This window comes from Ornithodoros turicata, chromosome 5 (genome assembly GCF_037126465.1).
Source record: "Ornithodoros turicata isolate Travis chromosome 5, ASM3712646v1, whole genome shotgun sequence".
NCBI lineage: Eukaryota > Metazoa > Arthropoda > Arachnida > Ixodida > Argasidae > Ornithodoros > Ornithodoros turicata.
In genome coordinates, this window is record NC_088205.1 from 81,339,658 (window position 1) to 81,359,844 (window position 20,187).

Here is a 20,187-nt window from a genome sequence, read left to right on the forward strand (position 1 = left end):
CTGTGGTACTGGGAATGTGCCGTAAGCAGTTCTTACGATTGGTAAGGAGAGTGGCGTGCCCATAGTTTTCTGCATTTAGCACTGTTTAAAGGTACCTTGAAGCAGCACACAGACCTGGTTATGTTTCAGACGTAGTTTACCAGCTTGTTGCTTGTAAATCCAGCAAAACAAGTTATACGTGTGACAGGGAACGCTAAATATTTTTAATTTGCTACTAAGATTTCGGTAGAACGGCTCGGGGCGACGTCTGGTGGGAAATAATCCGCCATTTGCCAAGCAACAGTGATCTATATTCTCGACTGGTTTCCAGCTCCTGACGGCTACGAAGCCGACGCGTAGCCGACTTCTCTTTTTGTAGACCCAGTGTTATGCGCATGCAATGTAGTTTTGCCGCCGCGCTTGACGAGCAATGCGCAGTTGGTGGCCACTTCGACACAGTGTTGCCCATAATTTTTAATTTTAATTTTCTTAAAAAAAACTGTGTGCGCGATTGGGACCAAAATTGTGACGTAACGGTAATGAAGGCTCAGGCTAATAGATACGTTTTCTGAGATTGCAGCTCTACTGCTTTACCGTACCTTTAAACTTAAGAATATATTATTACTTTTTATTTTTATACCCGTCGTTTTCTTTCTCTTCGCTAACTGTGATAATAGAGACTTAGAAATCGCCCAATGAAAGCTACTACCCCCTCAAGAAAGAAAAAGAAGAAGAAAGAAAGAAGATACACCGTTCAGGTTAAATCCAAGCCAAAACAACGTAAAACAGACGTGTAGACCCCAAGCATCATCATCATCATCATCAACAACAACAACAACAAAGCACCAATACAAGCAAAGGGTGTCCCGTTATTGTCACGAATCGATAGTTAGTTTTAGTGCACCGTACGCTAGCGCCTCTGCGTGCGTAAGGGATAGCGTTGGTGGTTCTGCGCACGCGCAAAACATAAAACGAGCTTCGCGCAGTGCGCAGAACCACCACGCTATCCCTTACGCACGCAAAGGCGATAGCGTACGATGCACTAAAACTCTATATTATTAGAGAGTTTTAGCATACCGTAAGCTATCGCCTTTGCGTACGTAAAGGATAGCGTTGGTGGTTCTGCGCACTGCGCGAAGCTCGCTTTATGTTTTGCGCGTGCGCAGAACCTTCAACGCTCTCTCTTGCGTACGCAAAGTAGCGACCGTAGCGTACGATGTGCTAAAACTCTCTATTATAGCATGGCATTATCATCGCTACCTCTCTCACATTCCTTAGGTGAGGGTGAGAGGGAAGAGGAGAGGAGAGGTGAATCATGCGTGTACCCGGAACGCGACCTATTCAGCTACAGCTTTCTTTGATAATGTTCGACGAAGGAATTACGAGTATGTTTCAGATTGGGTTTTGTCGAAATATAAGAACACTGAAGCTGAACATTTATTTGGTACAAGATTTCTCGCGCTGGACGCAGCGTGGTCCAGCTTGAATGTTCTTATATTTCGAGTGATTTTGCCATCGCGGACCTGCTTCTCCTTTTGCGCCACTCTCGGCTATTGAGGTATAGTGTGAGATTCATGCGCAGTAAGCAAAAGTTATTTCAATAATATTGAAATTAAGTACGAAACAGAACAAGCAGGCGGCAGAAGCATTCCAGATATTCACTGACTGCAACCCGTACTTTCGTATTACGAATGTTATTTAACAACAACTACTACTTTATTTGAATGATGATGATGATTGGGGAGTGTCATCGCCAGGGGTGATACTCTGCCACATTGCTGGCGGTAATGTCGTGAAATGGAATAAAGAGTCACCGAAGTACCGAGAAGTGAAGTCAGTACAGTGAGGACCGAAGTCCTATGGCGTCGAAAAAAGATTAGAAGTGCTTTTAGGGCAGAGCGCTATATAATAAATTGCAACAAGTACCCGCAAGCAGTCTGCGTGAACGTAAACTATACGCCTTTGAGGAAGCTCACGAGGAAAGGCAAGCATCGAGGCGATAGGAGAATCGATAAGAGAAACGTCGAATCACTGCATACGCGGTTCGCGATCGCAGTATCATCTCCGCAAGTAGTGAATAATGTTTGTTGTTCACGTAACGTATGCCGTTCACTGGGGACAGGCTTCTTCTTCATGGATGTGTTCGTCTCATAGAAATCGACAAAGTAATGCATAATGCATAGATAGCTACCTGTACGACCTTCAGATTCGTAGACTCCCTCATAATATGCAGATGGTTACGGCTGTATAAGCAGCCAAGTGCCTTGACTAGTACCCGAATAGGATGCCTGCAATGGTGAATGCGGATATTTTCGGATAATTGCGGTTGTTCTAGATCTGGAGGTCAGATATTTAATACCCTTGTCATACGGACAGTCCTCAATGATTGTTGAAATCAATGACCATTGCACATGCGCGCAGCGCCACTAAGCGTGTACTGTGTCAACTTCGTAAAGAGCACTGAATCCAATTGTCTTTGAAAAGTTGACGCTTCATACGCATTGATGGCGTTACGCGTGTGTAATAATTGCGATTGGTTTCAATGATCATTGAAAACTATCCGCATGACAGGGGGTATAAAGGTCGGTGCGAACAGGAGTGTATTGAAGCAGGGATATTGGAGAGGATGTGCAGAAGAACGCAATACGATTGGTTGGATCGTATAGGTAGAGAGTCACTCTTGCTAATGTTCAGAGTGTATGCCTTCCTCCTATAATTATGAAGTCTGGAGATGTCAGCCGACAGGGTACGGCTTGATACTTAAAATATTCAATCATACTGGACTATATGCCGTCCATCCACGGTTGCATAAATTAATCGCTTTTACGACGCACCGCGACCAAGCCCAGATTTTGTAGTCCCCTGAATTGATACTGTTCTGCTATAAAATACATGTACTTTAAAAAGCCGACCAATGACAAATTTTTGCACACGACAAACTTTGGGCGCCATTTTGACACGCTACACGCACATCTACCCATGAATTCCGGAAGTGCCATTTAAACATTCTATGCAGGCAACTGTAAAACCGAAACCGGAAAACTAGCGGTGACGTCACATTTCTTGCCTCCAATCACCGCTTCTCGTTTCGCGGTGGAACAGGGCGCCTCGTCTAATTCCATCCTCCGCGCCATCAAGTGCAGAAAAAGGCATTGATGGATTCACTTTAGGAACGATACTCAAGGCCAAGACAAGCGAAAAGCAGTGTAGCCGAGCAAGAACGTGAGACGGAGGAAAAGAAAGATGCGAGTCCCACTTTAATTGGTCGTTCGGTAACCAACAGTATACGCTCGGAATAGATAAGTACTCTGGCGCGAGAGGAACAAGTTTATTTCTCGGTGAGGGCCGTAAAGCAAAACACGAGGCAGAGCACGAGACGCTCGTAAACCCGTTTTCTCAGCGTGCCCACCGCAAAGCGTTACCGTAAAGAAATCCTACTGACTTTCTCGCCGAGATATACTCGTCATAAAACTAGAGTAATCAGAAACTTTCATTTACGGCCAGCAGTTGAGCCACACTTTAATGAGAGCCTCGAATTGAGATTCAAGGACGCGGTCCAGAGAGAGAGAGGGATAGAAGTCGGACGTCTGAGACGACCAAATACTGGGAGACGCGGACGAGAAAGTTTTTCTTTCTTTCTTGAGAGTACCGCGAAGCCACTGTGACCGTAAGCGTCGCACAGACGCGGACGGAGCACAGCAGGAAGGAGTGAGAGACAGGAGCGTTAGTATGTGTGCTTGGGCCGGCTTCAGGAGGTCGATACCTGTCTGGAAAGTCGGCCAGAAAACCAAGGACAATCATTCAAGTTGCGTGCTCAAGATGAGAGTCAAGGACGGGGCTTCAGAACAGACGTTCAACACATGGGGATCAATGAGGGAAGACCCTAGAGTCACTAAATAAGCTACGCTTCAGAGTATCGACACTGAGTTCCAAGAGCGAGCATGCGCCATCTCTGTTTCCGCGCCAAGCTACCCACGCGCACGCGCACTTTAGCGCACGATGCCATCTATCGCGCGCGGGTGAAATGATCATTTTTCTCGCGAGCAGCTCATCAAGGTTGACGGCCTTGAGCTCACCGTGACATCCTGGGTACGCTCTGGTGGGCAATACATGGATTATCGCGACACAATCATACACGCTTCTCTATTCCACAGCGAGCATTATGTTAGCCGTCTTTGATCCTCAACTGTGGACGGAACCGGTGTGGTGCGGAAATAAGATGGCGCTCGTGCTCCCCTTTGGACCTCAGTGTCGGTACTCTGAGGCGAAGCTTATTTAGTGACTCTAGAGGACCCTAGAGACGGAGAGTCAATGAAATTTGTACGGGACAGTCAAGCATGCGCCATGTTCACGACGAGAGTCAAGAACACTGGTAGAGCAGAGCCCATCAAGCATAGAGCATTCGAACTATAAAGCGTTAAAAAAGTAACCGAGTGCAGTAGGTTGAATATTTTCTCCTCCTGCACAGCTTGTACCATGTGCTAAAACCGTGCTAAAAACAAATAAGGACGACACCGGACGGAGGCACTGCGCAGCGTGTCGGTCCAGTGTCGTCTTACTTGTCTTTAGCACTGTTTTAGCGATTTTATTACCTGTGACCAACAGGCCCAAATTGGTACTTTATTCAATCCTTGCAACTTGGAACCAATCCTTGCAACTGCTGCTCGCCTCCACCCGTCCGACGCCCTTGAAATCTGTTAAAAGTGCTACCGCGAACCCGCCTACTATTACACCCAACCTCAGAACCTTCGACGCGTGTGTTTCATATCACGTCGCCTTGTCCCGTTTACCTTTGAAGTGTCAGGAAAGTCCAGATATAGCAACGAAAATGCCAGGATTTAGCTTACACTCGCTATCCATAAACTCCAGTAAGGTTCAAATACTTCTTGTTTCAGGGCTAAAAATATTGGGCAAAATCCCCAACCGTAAATCAGGTGGAAGGGCACAGCTTGGGAAAACACAGCAGGAAAGGAGCTGCTCTCAGAGTGGCGTATTGATTGGGGTTGAGTCCTGACAGTTGGACAGACATAAGCTGTGGCGTTGCTCCTTGGGACTGTTCGTAGTCCTTCAAGAGGAAACGAATATGAGAGTATCGTCTATGTTCATCCTTGGATACACTGTCGATTATGAAAGAGTACAATGCGTCTCTGTGTCCTTTCTTTCTCTGCTCCATCTCATGACCGTTTCCTCATATATGTGTGTGGGTGTGTCCTCTTTTCTTTTTCGATGTGTCATTACTGCAACAAGATCATAACGTCCGGTGGCGGCGAAGAACTATAATGTTTCGGCGTTGGAATTTTATAGGGAAGTGTTCGCTGGTTGTCGTTCAGGATTGTCGCTCGTCCTTGCATATAGTGCATCCTCGTCCTCCGGCGAAGTTTTTCTAACAGAGCTTTTGTGTGAATGTACGTCGTAGTAGTGCAGTTCTGAACATCCTCCCTTGCAAAAATTACACTTCAACCTCATCGACGCCAAATCCAAAAGCTTTCGTCAGCAGCCGTCATTGAGATAATTGCTGATGAGGCTTTAATTGTCCTTCGTCCTAATTGTGGATACGACCTACATCTTACGTTACTATGTGATAAAGTTGCCGCCTGCCTCGGTTTGTACTTCTGAGTGTGAGCGCGTGTGAAAGACACTGTAGGAAAGAATATGTGGCCAGAGTGGAATGTGAATCAGTGTCTTCCCGCCGTGGTATGTTGCACGAGAGCGCGATCTCGCCGTAGCGCAGTGGTAGTACGCCTGGCCGGCGATCAGAGATGACTTCGCTCGATTCCCAGCACTTCGCTGACTTTTCGTCAAGTGTCGTCATTGAGATAAAGCATGTCTGGTTCAGTAAGGTAGTCCGTAGTAAAAACCTGTTCTACATTGAAACATGATTGAAAGAAATCGTCCACAGGTAGCTCCGTGCATTTTAAAGTCCGAACTCAGAATACAAACGGGTGTACTGGTCTAAAAGCTCTAACGGGACACTTTTTGTTATAGTCACCACTCTCTCATCCCCTCCACAAAAGCAATGGGTCAGTGCACCGCATTAGCGGCTGTGAATGGTCCAACCACGTCATCATCCCATGTATGTGTGGTCTACTGAAGAGAAAGAGCGTGGCAGAGATGATCCCTGAAACTGGGAAGTGACGTATAGGTCCAACTCATGATATCATCTCGTGCTTGTCTTCGGTGTTTTCCTGGATTTTCCGCGGACGACTTATGACATACGTCGGCACAATCTCCTATTCAGTCAGCCCAGGAGGCACTTGGAATTCCGCCGCAGCATGTCGCCATATCTGCATGGAAAGTCATTCAGTAAAGAAACGAGAGAGCCACCACAACATCTGGTACTTTTGTTGATGTAGTCAGAAGATCGACGCATTGATTGGCTAAACCACTCTCTACTAAGTCAACTCCCCCTCGATCAAAGACAGCCTCTTCTCCCTCCTTCACTACAGTCTTAGAGAGAGAGAGAGAGAAAAAAAAAACAGTTTGGAAAGGTGGTAACCGGCTCGCTTACCACCCCGGCTGCAGCGCCCCATCGCGGAACGGTATAACGGGACTGTTCACCTCCCCGATTGCGGCGCCATCTTCCGGTCGACAACATAGGCAGGGTGGTAACTGAGCCCATTTGGGTACACAAATTTGTTACATGGCACAACGATAATTTCTCGAAGAAACGATATCATCGTATTTGAGGAGTAGTTTAAGGAGAAAACAGTCAGCAACACGGTTGTATGTTAATCAGAAATGTTGTCACATATAAATGTTGGCGGCAGATTCTCCTTTACTACAATGGAGGAAATCTCCGAACCCTCACTTGCAATGTCCCTTCACAGACGAAACTGGATTTCAAAATTTGCGAAGTAGCAGCCTATTTAATAGTATCTGTTCTCCGACAAATTGCTGCCACATTTGTGATTATATGGCGATAATCTGCACGAGAGAACTGATGTTCTGAGGCTGGAACAACATAGAAAGGACAAACAAATACAAAGCCTCAAACTGCCTAAGAAGCCTGCACGACCTTTCATCCTAACACCTGTGCTTTGCGCGTGCAGCCTTGCGCGCAGGGTTTGTATGTTTGTAAGCGCGGGGTTAATTTTTGTTTGCGTCTTTCCCTCGATGATCGGTCGATAAAGATAAATTATTGATTTCTTGTTTTATGATCCGTAATAACCTGTAAACCAAAATGGCTGCTTGTCTCCAACTGTCACCATTCTAGTAGGGAGTTTGTTTTGTGTTGGTATGGGGTAAATCCGACACGCGTTCTCCGTTTCTGGCAAAAAACAAAACAGAAAAGAAGAGGTGACATTGGCTTGACAGAATCCGAGGTGCAATTCAGAAAATTCAATTTCTGGCGCCCGAAAATTAATCAAAGCACCCGTATGCCGTTGCAAGAGCTCGCCGAACATAAATACCGTTGACCCCATAATTTTCAGAGAAGTAGATTTCTGAAATATATTATTGTGACACGTTAAGTGAAAAACCCTGTATAAAGTCGCAATGTTATCTCGTCCGCCTCTGCCGAATGCCGCACAGGATGCTAAACAAAGCAAGCATGTGGCTAACCAGTGGCTACACATGCGGCCCGTGACGGCTAGTCTGCTGGAAGCTGCTGTGATTGGCCAACTGTTATTTGGGCCACTTACGCCACGTCAAGCAAACCGTCACAAAAGGAGGAAGCAGAAAGAGAACCGAGTGTCTGCCTAAAAAGGAAACTGCAACCAGCGCCGACAGACATTGTTTGTGATCAAAGCCGTTGCTCTTGAGCTGCCATAGTTACTCTTTCCACATGCGACGAGGATGTCATTCCCCGCTGAGTGGCGCCTTTGAGCTGAGCAATTTCATTTGCTGCAGCGATATATATGAAGGCTGCTACATTCCGCAGCTGAGCAAACCCAAACAGGGCTGGCCTTCTAAGAATGCACTCCTTTATTGGATCATACCCTGAACCATAGTCTCAACACTTTTCTTCCAGTATTTTCTAATAAATTTAGATGTTGTCTCCTCTGTCGTTATTACGAAACTACTTTTCCTCGTTTCCTGAGACCAGCTTCTTTGTTGTCGTCGCTTCTCGTATTGATCGCCGTTATAGTTATTTTTGCGCCGATCCATACGTTAGGCATTGCAGTGTGCTGCCTATAGGCGCGGTAGATATACTGGTTAAGCTTAGCGGACAGGTGTATAGAGCAGGCGTGTACGAGGCAAATGTAGTTCTTGGACTGCTTGGTATCCGTTTTTCCACGAGCTTTCCAAAGTGACCTTAAACATATATCGTCATATCTGTTTACGAATACATCATGCACCAGAGGCATGATCATGGCCTAGTGGATGCAACATTCGCTCCTTACTGGTAGTGGCGAAGACTGAGAGGCGACGGGTTTGAATCGTGTCACCGGGTGAGCTCTCTGACGTTTCCTGTGGGTTTTCCGGCGAACTTTCAAGGTGAATGCCGGCACACTTTCTCCTAACGTCGGCTCAGGGCGTCACGCCAACCCCGCCACTCCTGCTGCGCTCTCTCCATTTGTCCACGTCTGGGTGCCGCTCACAGCCACAGTTGCTTCGCGGTGATAACATGGAGTCAAAATAAAAGGAGAAACGAATACAGCGACACGCGTGATGAAGTATTATTATCACCGTTGTCACGCGCCCTGTTTGTCACAGTTCCAGTTTTAAGATGACCGCCATGACAGTCACGAAGTTATTCCCCGCTATCTTTTCGTTTTCCTTCTCGACTCCGTATTGGCGCAACGACGCGACTGAGGCTATGAGAGGTATACAGACGTGAATAGATGGAGAGACGACAACAGGAAGGAGAGGGGACAGGGGTGCTAGTAAGGGATACAGGAAGAGAACGTCGGGAGGAAGTGGAGTTCAGGAGGGCTTGGTATGCGCGTCGTACGCAGACTTCATCGGGGAACGCTGCTGATATCTCTCCGAAGCACCGGAAGCACAGAAGGAGGTTGGACATGACCCTGAGAGCCCCCTCCCTCAAGTACGACTGAGAGTCATCGCCAGAGATGTTGATGCTCTACCGTACCGACACAGTTGGGTCATTAGACTAGGACACAAAATTTTCCACAGGATGGAGTTCCTGTTCTTGGTATACGGTATTGAAACGAGAGCCAAGACATTTCGTGATGGTGAATTGCTGATGGTGCAAAGACAAAGACAGGTGTGTTACCGGCTAAAAAAGAGTAGGCCTCACTGCGTTCCTGGACCATCCGCCCCGCGGAATAATATTGGTATTTGTTCCGAATCTATGCGAAAGCCTGCGGTTACGCTCTATGTTTCAAGAAACATGCTCAATGTATCGGAAAAAATGACGCAAGCCTCGCCTTACCCGAGTATGCAGTGCATCATTATTAATAGTAAGTGCACCAGACCGTATAATCCAGCGAAGTTTCGAGAACGACAAACTTTACCGCGCAGCGCTCACTCGTTCGTATGAAGCAGGGTCGAAGGGTGCCCGTGTTTCGAACTGTGCGCATCGATAAATTTTTGGTGTCCTGTCAAAGGTTCTGTCCCTTCAAGGATGCAATGAGGATACCATTCGGCGGTGCAACCAAGCTGGTTTAGTGATGGAACTATGCGTAAGAGTTTATTGTATTTCTTACGAGAGCTTTCTGTAATGAAAATATCCGCCCGCACAAACACAAAAAGGAAATGTACTTCCACTCCAAGAAATTGCGCACCGCAGACCAATTACACAATGTTTACGGGAGGCCCGTAAAATTGCTCGTAAATTCTCTGTCCTTCTGACGGCATCTGCACTCTAGCTCGTCGAGTCACGTTCCTGATTTCCACTGCACAACTTGTTTTCGAACTTGCGCCAAAAAGAAAAGATACGAGAGAAAATAGAACAGAGAAACCGTAATGCTGTTGGGTCGGTGCGTCTGCGCATCCACATGGCTACAGCTCGCTTCCTATTTCCCGATACAGAAAGTATAGACGGAACAAACGGCGCAACCGAATGAAAAGGAAGCCTCGCAATCAAACTGCATCTTCGAGACCATCTTTCAGAAAACGGCCAAGTTTGACGACCCCACCCATCATATTTTTATCGCCATTTTCTTCCGTGCAACCCCTATTCTAGCGTTGTGCGCATTTTGCCGTCGTCAACCCTGTGCAGAGAGAGCGCGCGCGCTCCCTACAGGCCTACCATCTAACTACCACTCTTCCTCCTCTCGTCTTCGCTATTGAACATCGTCTCGTCATTTTATTTTCGCGAAGGTTGGCTTTTATCTTGAGAACCTTCGTCCCATCGAGGTCTCGGTCGTAAAAGGAACTTTTGGGCGAGAAATCGCGTTGCGCCAAAAAAACTTGGTTCTTGGCGTTGATCGATTCGCAGGTCCGTGTGACGTCAGTGTCGTTCTGGAGCCGTGCCAGGATCGACGGAGTTAGTTTATAAGAGAGAGAGAGGGAGGGAATGCCACCGTGTTTCACTGCGGCACCCTGAAAAGAGAAGTTGGCTTTTGTGTTCTTATATATATGCGCTGTTGAATGGGGGAATCGGCTGTGCGGGAATTCGTTAAGGGGAAGGGCGAAACAAAAAAGACTCGGAGTAGAATAGAAAAGATAAAGCGGTTCTTATAATGGTCTTTGTACTGGAAAGAAAATGTGAGGCGGAAAGAATGTGGAAGAGGGACACCACGTGAGGTGGCCTCTTGGCGGAATGTGTGGTACCTATAGCTCTTTAATCACCGCAAATCAGGCAAAGGTGTGTCGGCGAAGCAGCAGGCGAACACGACACACGACCAGGAACAGAAACAGGAATAGTGGAACAGATGTGAAATGCCGTGGATTCATAAACAAAAAAAAAAAAGAAACAGAAGAAATCAGAGTTTAGTATGTGTGCCTCATTTATACTACGCCGACGAGGGAGATAGAACCGAGCTCGGTAGGTGGTTGGCGGCTTTTTATCGCCGAGAAGTCTGCCTGCCGAGGGTGATCGGGGGGATCCTGCGTACTGGATCGACTTCACAGGACACCGTGCCGACACTTGCTCTACAACGTCTGAGGAAAACACAGGGAAAACACACAGACAGCACAACCGGTGCCGGGATTCGAAATTAGATCACATCCAGTTTCGGCGTGAAAGCCGTTCATCCTAGCCACTACCTTCTGTCACACGGACCGCCTTCAATGATCATTGAAACCAACGGCCATTGCACATGCGTGTAGCGCCACCAAGTGTGTAACGTGTCAACCTGCCAGGGGAGCATTGAATCCAACGCTCATTGAGTAGTTGGCACGTTCCACAATTGGTGGCGCCACACGCATGTTCAATGGCCATTGGTTTCAATGATCATTGAAGACTGCCCGATGTGACAAGGATATAATGCACGGGAGCTTGTGCGGAGTCCGAACACCCAGTACATCAATATCGGGACCCCGAAGCCTCCCTGCATTCCAAATGGGTAGCTGCATTCGTCCATATGTCGACATCACCCTCAAACAGATATCGCGATTTTTTTTTGTTAAATATAACTTATGACCCTGAAACCCATCTTTATCTAGCAGCGCATGCCGATGCAATTCAACGCGAAACAAATCGTCTTCCTAAAACAGGGAGAAATTGATGCTCCTCATCTTTCGCAACCGCTGTTATCAGGAAATGATGAACAGCCTTCTTAATTCGCAATACACAACATGATATACGATGCCTCAGACCTAACATACGCCGAGCCCTGGAAGAAGTAAGCCCGGCAAGTTTACATTTCGTTTCAAGATTAAAACGACGCTTTTATGATACGACAGATGAAAGGGCAGTAGCCTGCGAACTGCGCACATGAGCCATTTATTAGAGACATTCTTTAAATTTGCCCGAATCGTAAAATTGCTGAGTGGTTTGACCGCTGGTAACCAAAGCTAATTTATTTAACAAATGAGTATTATTCTGCACCACTTCAATTTTTGTGCGTCTGATTGTTCTTTCACTGCAAAGTGTGATGTTACCGATAATCAGCCTACTTAATTCTAGCAGCATTTAGCAGTATCTCTTGAACGAATGCTTGTACTTCGTGCTATGGATTGTCAATGGGCCCGGAGTGGACGTCTTCACTCGAAAAAGAAAAAAAAAAGAGAAAGAAAAGGCACCGGCTTCACGGCAATAAAATACAACAAAGAGTAGAATCACTGACGTTTCAAGAGCCCATGCGGGCCTCATCAGAGTGAAAGAGTTCACAGGCACCCGACCGTTATTTATTGGAGCGGGATCCTAGCAATTCGGAAGTGTACTTTAAAAGGTCTTTTATCTCCGGCTTAGCACAACAGTGGAAAAAACGATTAAAAACGGAAACGCTTCGCCACCTATTCAGGCGGCATCATCAGTACGCAATGTGTCCGAAGGTACAGATCAGCCTACAGGAAAAAAAAAACAATTAAAAACGTAGTTTTTTTCCATGTTGTGTTAAGCCGGAGATAAAAGACCTTTTAAAGTATACCTCTTCCCGGCTTTTGGAATATATTTTCATTTCGGAAGTGTGCCAGGGTGTTTGCTGAAGGACCCATTATTTCTGTTTCCAGTATTTTATCGATGCGCAGGTGTGCTTTGTGCTATTCTTTGTGTGGGCTTCGTAAAAGCGCAAACTGTATTGGAAGTTGGCATCTGAACCTCCTCCTTGACAGGATGCCACCCTCTCACACAGGCGAAGTGAAACATTGTGCTGCGATAACCGTTTTATAGTAGCATGCACCAGCTGTTTGTATTATCATTATCAGAATTGGTTAACACTCACGGTTTATTGCACACATAGCGTTCGGTGAAAGTTACGATATGGAAAGTCGGTGTTGTCCATTGTTGCCGCTGCCCAATATAGCGTTCATTTCTCTCTTTTCTTTAACGGCATTTCTGTAGATGAAGAGTGTACGATATATCTAGTGCAATCTAATCTAAATAGTCCGTTGCTTGTCCTTTCAGACAAACTCAACGTGGACAAAACATCACGCAGATTCTAGATACCTTCTTCACACGTGGATACGACAAGAGGGTGAGGCCAAACTATGGAGGTGAGTTTTTTTTGTTTGCTCTTACTTTAAAGGGGCACTGAAGTGCAAAAAGTTCTCCTCGCGAAACGAAAGATGTCGTTACATTGAGAGCGATATAAAAGGAACGATATTCATCTGTTGCGTCGGTCCTGATTTAAGCGCGAACGAAACCAGAATTTACGCTTTCCTTTTTCTCTCCTTCTCAAGATGCGCGGCAATGCGGAGCGACCTCCCATTGGTTTCCTCAAACGGTTTGTCCAATCATCGCGGGCGATGGTTTGATGAGACACGGGAGAAGGGGGCAAGAGGGAAAGGGTAAATTGTGGTTTCCTTCGCGCTTGAATCAGGAACTCCAGTTCCTTTTGCATCGATGTCAAGGTAACGACATCTTTCGTTCCGCACTCTTAAAACAGAACTTCATCACACAGCACGCTGGAGGCCAACCGTTGTGATACCTTTATCACCAGCGCTTCGTCCTGTTTGTTTCTCTGGTCCTCGTCTGTTCTCCAAAGAACGTGAACTGTTAGAGTATGAAGTAAGAAAGCTTAGCCTCTCACCTTTGCTGACATTATGGGCAATTGAATTACCAGCTCAGACCGAAAAATCGCACTCAAAGTGCTGTGTGCCTTCCTCAAAGCTACGCAAATCGTGCAGAAATACAAGGCCAGGTCCACTGAAGAAGAAACTCCGCATGTTGACTATCAGCAGATAGATCCAAAGTGCAAAGGACGATCCTCCTGCGATCTACAAATCTAATCATCAACAAGCTACCTAATCCACCTACTCCCCCCCCCCCCCGCCCCCAAGCCGACATTCAAGCGAAGAAGAGGAACATATTCCTCAACTAAAAGAAATAGAGCAGCAGAGTCCACATTCAGGCGTTACCAAACTTCAAAACGCAGCTACTTCTACTCTACTCTCTGTTCTCGCGCTTGAATTTCGAAACATGACCTTTATCACCCTCGATACGTGAAAAGCGCGGGGCGTACGCCTTTTTGTGGCAATTAGTGTAACTGCGTAAGTGTCACAAAAAGGCGTACATGTCCAGTTTTCAAGAGATCAGGGGAGGGAACGATGGCATTCGGGATTATGGTTGGCTATCTGCGTGCACTGCGGTGAAGTTCTGTTTTTTTGTTTTTGTTTTTTTTTTCTGTTTTAAGAGTGCGGGAGGACAAATTTTTGCTCTTTAGTGCCCCTTTAAAGGGAAAATTCGTTCTCCACCATAATTGAACTAAATATGTCTGGCGGGAGCATTTGTCTCTCCGATGGAGAAAACAACTCTCCTGCGAGGTATTACTAGAGGTCGACATATTACCAGCGTATTTTGTCGTGAGAGCCTGTCGTGGGAGAGCAAGCAGGAGAATAAGCTGTTGTGACGTTCCGCCAAGATTGTCACGTGTCCCCCTCACGTATTATCCGAAGCGGGACGCGAGGAACTCCGCAGCAGGTGCGACCGAAGCAAGGTCACGTGGAAATGGCGCGCGCCACTAGTAAGCCGAACAGAAGCCAAGTCGCGGGAACGCCCTCGTGTCGTAACAATGTCGTCACATTGACATCGCGCAGACGTCTCTCTGGACGGAAATTTCATACCTCGTGGGCCCCTATGGAAGGGGGGGTTATGTTTATTAAAGATAAAGAAAGGAGGAAAGGTCAGACAGACCAAGGCCGACTCCTCCTATGATTTATAATTTAGATAATACATTATAGCCGCTCAAGTCTGCAAAAAATGATGCAGGGATTGGGTAAGTCAGGGAATGTTCTACCCGGGACAAACAAAAAAAAACAACGAATTGATGCTTGGGGGGAGGGGGGTATATGTCTATTCGAAAGAAAAAAAAGAAGAGGAAAATGAAAGGTCAGTCAGACACTTGTTATTCCATTGAACAATAAAATTAATTAATGAAATTGGGGAAAAAAGAAAGAGTGGGCAAGAAAAGGAGAAAGGAAAATTTCACTTATGTGATTCACTTATTCAGAGGCTCTTCGTGAGCTCTGTCTCTCTCAGGGAGTGGAGCGTTTCGAATACTAAACGCTTTGAAACCACATCATAAAACGACTGGATGAATGTAATGTGACTGGACCACCAATGGTTAATGGACTGGACTGCACATCTACTTGCTGCAAAACGAAGGTAGTGCTGCTTGCCAGTAGCGCCGGCGCTTAACTGCAGGAACCACGCGTCTGTTGACTGATTAGAAAGATTCGAAGAGGTAATTGTCTGCTAAAATCGTATATTTCTGAAATAGACCGAGACAGCGAAGCCCAGCGCAGAAGTGACGCTGCTGACCCTTCACAGTTGAGAACTTGCTAGAAGGTGATTGACAGAATGGCGTAAATGCAGGCTAGCTGGTGGATAAATTCCATGATAGGCAAGCCTGAGCGATGGGCAGGACACGTAAACAAACACAAACACGAAGGCTCAAAAAGCCTGCAGCCTTGCCTGAGCCTTCGTGTTTGTGTTTGTTTACGTGTCCTGCCCATCGCTCAGGCTTGCCTATCATGGAATTTGCTAGAAGGTTTTCGAAAATCTCCGTAGGGATCGCTCGGTATAGTTTTCGCGTCGGCAAAAACTTCGTTTCCTCCGAGAGATATTTACCAATCCAAAATCTCTTTACATATGAACAAAAACAATACTGAAGTATATCCATACCATTTATTTGTCCCGGTGAAAAATACGGTGGACATCGGGACGGTAACACATTTCTCCACGCTGTCTATCGTATACTTTTGTGTCACAAACGCTACCGCAATACTTCCTAATATGTTCAATATTAGAAACAACATGTTTCCCGCCAAAGTATTTTTCTGCATAAAAGGAAAGAAAAAAAAAAAGGAAGAACGCTGTCGTTCGACTAAATTCTTGCAACGCATACGCCGCTAGAGGGCTACAAATGCAACATATTTTTAACAGCGAAGCAAAGACATCTTAATGACGGTCGAATAACGTCTTCGGTTTCGACACGCTTCGAAATATGAGAGAGAGCCTAGAAGCCCTATCGCCGAAACATCTGCATCTGCTATGCATGCGAGTCTCTTTTTCCTCAACTATCATCACATTTTCTAGCGATGCGGATCGAGACGATCGTGTCTGTATCGACACAGAGTTAAAAATGACTGCGTCCTGCAGGGCGAAAAGTGTAGAAGGATGCAGCCAATCAAGATGTCGACAGTGCTCTCCATCTTTCGGGTGACTGTCATCAGATGAAACTTCCATGAATACAAAATGAGCTCTTCTCTCTGCATCGATAGAGACAAAAACGAAAAAAAAGAGAGAAAGATTGCATTGCGCTTTTATCCTGGTTTACTTCAATGCGCGACCAGCGCCTAGGCCGCCTGTGGTTTGAGATTCGCATCGGCAACTCCGCGTGTTGCATGGTGTTGTACGTCGTGTTCCGTTTATAACGTGTTCCGTTTATAACGTGTTCCGTCTATAACGTGTTCCGTTTAGAGCGTGTTCCATTACGGAAAAGCGTCGTTGGGATTAGAGAATGCTATGCTGTCACAAAAAAAAAATGTGACATTTTGTATATCTTATGTTGCATGACACATGGGAAGTTCTATTCTAGAATCCTTCGAGCAAATCACGGTTTAGAAATCGACAAGCCTCATTCCCCTTCTTCAAAAAAAAAGGGGGGGGATATACTCTAATGTCCTGCTTAGTATACTTTTTTTAATACTGTATTTAATACTGTACTAATACATTTTTAATAGTGTAATACTGTGTTTATTTTTCGCCACGGTTCCCGCGTAGAGGAGACGAGTGGCGAATTGTAAACAATCGTATATCAAAATAAATATGCACATTACGCATTGTATGTTGAAACGGTGTCGATGTCAGGAAATGTTATCGCGAAACCTGCGACGGAAAGCAAAAGGCAAAACTGATTTCACCTGTAAAGCATTATTGGCTTCAATGCAGCTCATTGTGCACCACAACCTCGATCTGCCTCCCTGTTCATTCAAGTTCGTTGTGCAGCAAAGCGACATTACAAGTATCAAAATGAGACGGCCGTCGAAAAAGCCAGACGGAGGCGAGTTTCACGCCCACACCTCTTGATTCCACACTCTAAGAAAAAAAGGAGTAAAACGGGGAGTAATTGCAGCTTCTACTCCCCTAGTCTGCAATTACTCCCCATTTTAGTCCCCTAACCCAACATTTAGTCCCGACGTTTGCTCCCCAGGACTGCAAATTGTCACTAAACTTCGCGAATGGTCTCCCGAATGCAAAAGTCTACGTAAATATGTGCCCTTGGTCAATTTGAACGACATAAGGCTATATAACTCACACAACGTAGCAATTTTCCAGCCACAAAGAGTAAGAAACAGTTAGCGCATCTTTCTTCGCAAATTGTGCCCTAGTATGGCGCAAGATTTTATATCACTCGATATATCACGGTGGACGGTTTGCTTCAAAGTATCTTCATGCATGCGCACCAATTATGTACCTGGGACTCTTACAACAGCGCGTGAAATGCGGTCTTCATTCTGTGACATTCATTTACTCCCGTGCATTTACTACCGAAAGGGACTATTTTTTGTGGCAATGCAATTACTCCCCAAAAGGAGTAAAAGTACTCCTTTTTTTCTTAGAGTGCAGGTGAAGTGCTTTACTCATTACGTCATACTTGCGCAACTTCCCGACGACTAGATACTAGGCGATACATGTGGGCCACTACATCGCAGCCTGTTGAAGCAGTCGTTGCATCGCATAAAAGTCCACCCGAAGAACTCTTTTCTTTTTATAATTGTAGTCAGTGGGTTTAAGGACCGGCACCCATCTGGTGCATTAGCTCTACTTATTTTCCCTTCGCCTTCCGGTGCATGCATATTTGATTATGTTAATGGCGAGCCGCGAAATTTGTCAACCAACGGCACACGTCCAAATGTCCAAATTCGGAGTTTCGGTTACCCCTAAAGCGCCTAATCCATACCAGGATTTAGCTGTCAGGGCCGAGACGCTCAATGGCTTGTACCCGCTTTGAAAGTTTAACGCTATACCTAAAAGACTGATGTGTGCCATTACGGTCTTTTCACGGTGTATCTCTATTCGCTAATGCCAGGATATTTATAAATATGGCCTCCATTAAGCTCGGATCGGAGCACTACGCGTTTCGTAAATCATGCAATGCTATATGTCCTCTCTGTCATGCGATTAAGGCTCAGAAGCAGGTGCGCAAGTCGCAATCGCTGATCAACAATGACAGCCTTCACCATTCCCGTAACTGCTACGTCGAATTGTGCCATGAGATTTCGAAGCTCGCTCTGCCTCACTGTGTGTGCAGCCAAGCCTACCTGACTTGTAAAGCTTACTCTACCTCAGTGCAGCACTTTGTGCAGCAAAGCCTACATTGCTTTTATAGCTCGCTCTGCCTCAGTGCTGTCGCTTCTGTAGCAAAGCCTACTTTACAACATTCTGAAGAATGACTCCATTCGAGGAGAGATTGCTGTCCGTAAACGCCAGATCACATGTGAACAACCCAGAACCTAATTAAGAAGGGGCGCTCCGGAGGCTAGTACAAGCGAAGGACTGGGACTAATGTGACCACACTAATGACCACATGAATCAGCCATGACAGCCATCCCGAGGCGGCGGCTCTATGACGACCACAAAGGGCTGTCACAGAGCACTTGGAGTCAAAGGGACAAACAGATATCACAAACAAAAAACACACACAATCGTGCTCACACGCATATAACCCTGTAGTTTAAAACAATATGTCAACCCCACCTGAGCCTATACGCGACAAAATAGGCAAAATTATTTCACAGCACTCGCGAGCAAGCTGAAACGACCCCAAAGCCCTGACGCTCCAGGAGAAGTGCAGAGCGCACATCGCTATTAACCTTGTGGCGACAGAGATGAAGACAGGGGTGTGTTCTTCTATCTGCAGCTGCTTGACGAGCACTTCCAACCTGGTACGCGATCTCAGCAATGGGAACGACGAGCTGACGCGCTGAGGCATGCGACTGGGGGAGGGGCAGGGTTCAAGAACCGTACGCTCGACATATCAAATTCTGACACGTTGAGGACCACAGGCGCGCGTCTGAGGAGGGTTGGCGGGAGCACATACGGGAGAAGCCCATGTCGTAGGGTGTCTAGTTCTAGGTGCCGTAGGGTGTGAGTGATTATGATGAAAGATGAAAGTCACTGAAAAGGTTAGCCAGCTGTAGGGATCGAACCCACATCTTCTGGATTACCGGTCCAGGGCTCTACCAATTGAGCTAAGCTAACACGCCTCTCCAGCGCCTTTCGTGGTGCGTCATCTGAAGGGACGACAAACCAGCCACTCACTCTCACTCACCCTCCTTTCACTCTTACATTTTTTGCTCACTCATACACACATTCATACGACGGAAATCGACGCAAGCGGCACCTGTTGAACAAGAGAGAAAGTGATGTTCTGAGGCTGGAACAACATAGAAGGGACAGATACAAACAAAGTGTCTGTCCCTTCTATGTTGTTCCAGCCTCAGAACATCAGTTTCTCCCTTGTGAGTGATTAGGGAGAAGTGTTCTTACAAACGCTCCGCCACGATATCGTACGAGGCCATGGGCCAGACGCCACATAAAAGGTGACCGACGTGGCTCCAGACAGTGCGCCGTTTACGACGTTTCCACGGCGCTGCGGCAGGCTATAGAGGCTATACTCTCTCGGCAAAGTCCTAGCGCACTCATCGTCTGGCCCAGGTGAAGACGTAATGCTTCTAGATCTGGACGGCAAGTCTGCCTCGTGTAAGGTATCCGCATACAAAGAAAGTGGAACGGCTGATCGGCTTGATATAATCGGCCTGCGAAGTACAGAAGTTTGAAGCTCAGATCAAACTTAATTAGCGCAGTAGCAGCTGGAACGCAGCTTCCGAGCGCGCCGCGTCCACCTTAAGATGAAGGGTACCTAGCACAACATCTAATTAATTTCAATTTCAGTTTATTCAATTTACCATATACAGTACATAGTTGGGCAGAGGAGCAAAAGGCTGCCAGCTGGCAACTTGACAAGGCTCCGCTGCTCTCCGAGCTCTACGGCATCGGAGAGCTGGCCCGTATGGCCACAGCCATTTCTAAATAGAGGTATTAACAGGGTTGAATCGAACTGATTCAGCAACGTATAGCTGACCCGCCAACACCTAAGCACTGCATTCAACCGGTCGACGTCCAGGTCACGGGGGTCACTCAACTCCTATAGAACCGCTTCAGGCAGCCGCGCAGGGGCAACCAACTCGGAGCAA

The 20,187-nt window shown here is 46.4% G+C and overlaps 1 protein-coding gene and 1 long non-coding RNA gene across 7 annotated transcripts in view; one reads left to right on the top strand and one right to left on the bottom strand.

Annotated features, from left to right (window-relative positions):
* Positions 1 to 20,187, top strand: part of LOC135394971 (gamma-aminobutyric acid receptor subunit beta-like) — a 144,188-nt gene that overhangs the window by 1,751 nt on the left and 122,250 nt on the right. For all 6 annotated transcript variants that reach the window (XM_064626101.1, XM_064626104.1, XM_064626100.1 and 3 more), the window contains exon 2: positions 12,893 to 12,981. In XM_064626101.1, coding sequence (XP_064482171.1) covers positions 12,893 to 12,981 — 89 coding nt within the window. The remainder of the gene's footprint in view (positions 1 to 12,892; positions 12,982 to 20,187) is intronic.
* The window catches only part of LOC135394972 (uncharacterized), a 58,714-nt gene continuing 44,406 nt past the window's right edge, over positions 5,880 to 20,187 (bottom strand). Inside the window, exon 2 of the long non-coding RNA XR_010422984.1 lies at positions 5,880 to 6,263. This is a non-coding gene — a long non-coding RNA (uncharacterized LOC135394972). The remainder of the gene's footprint in view (positions 6,264 to 20,187) is intronic.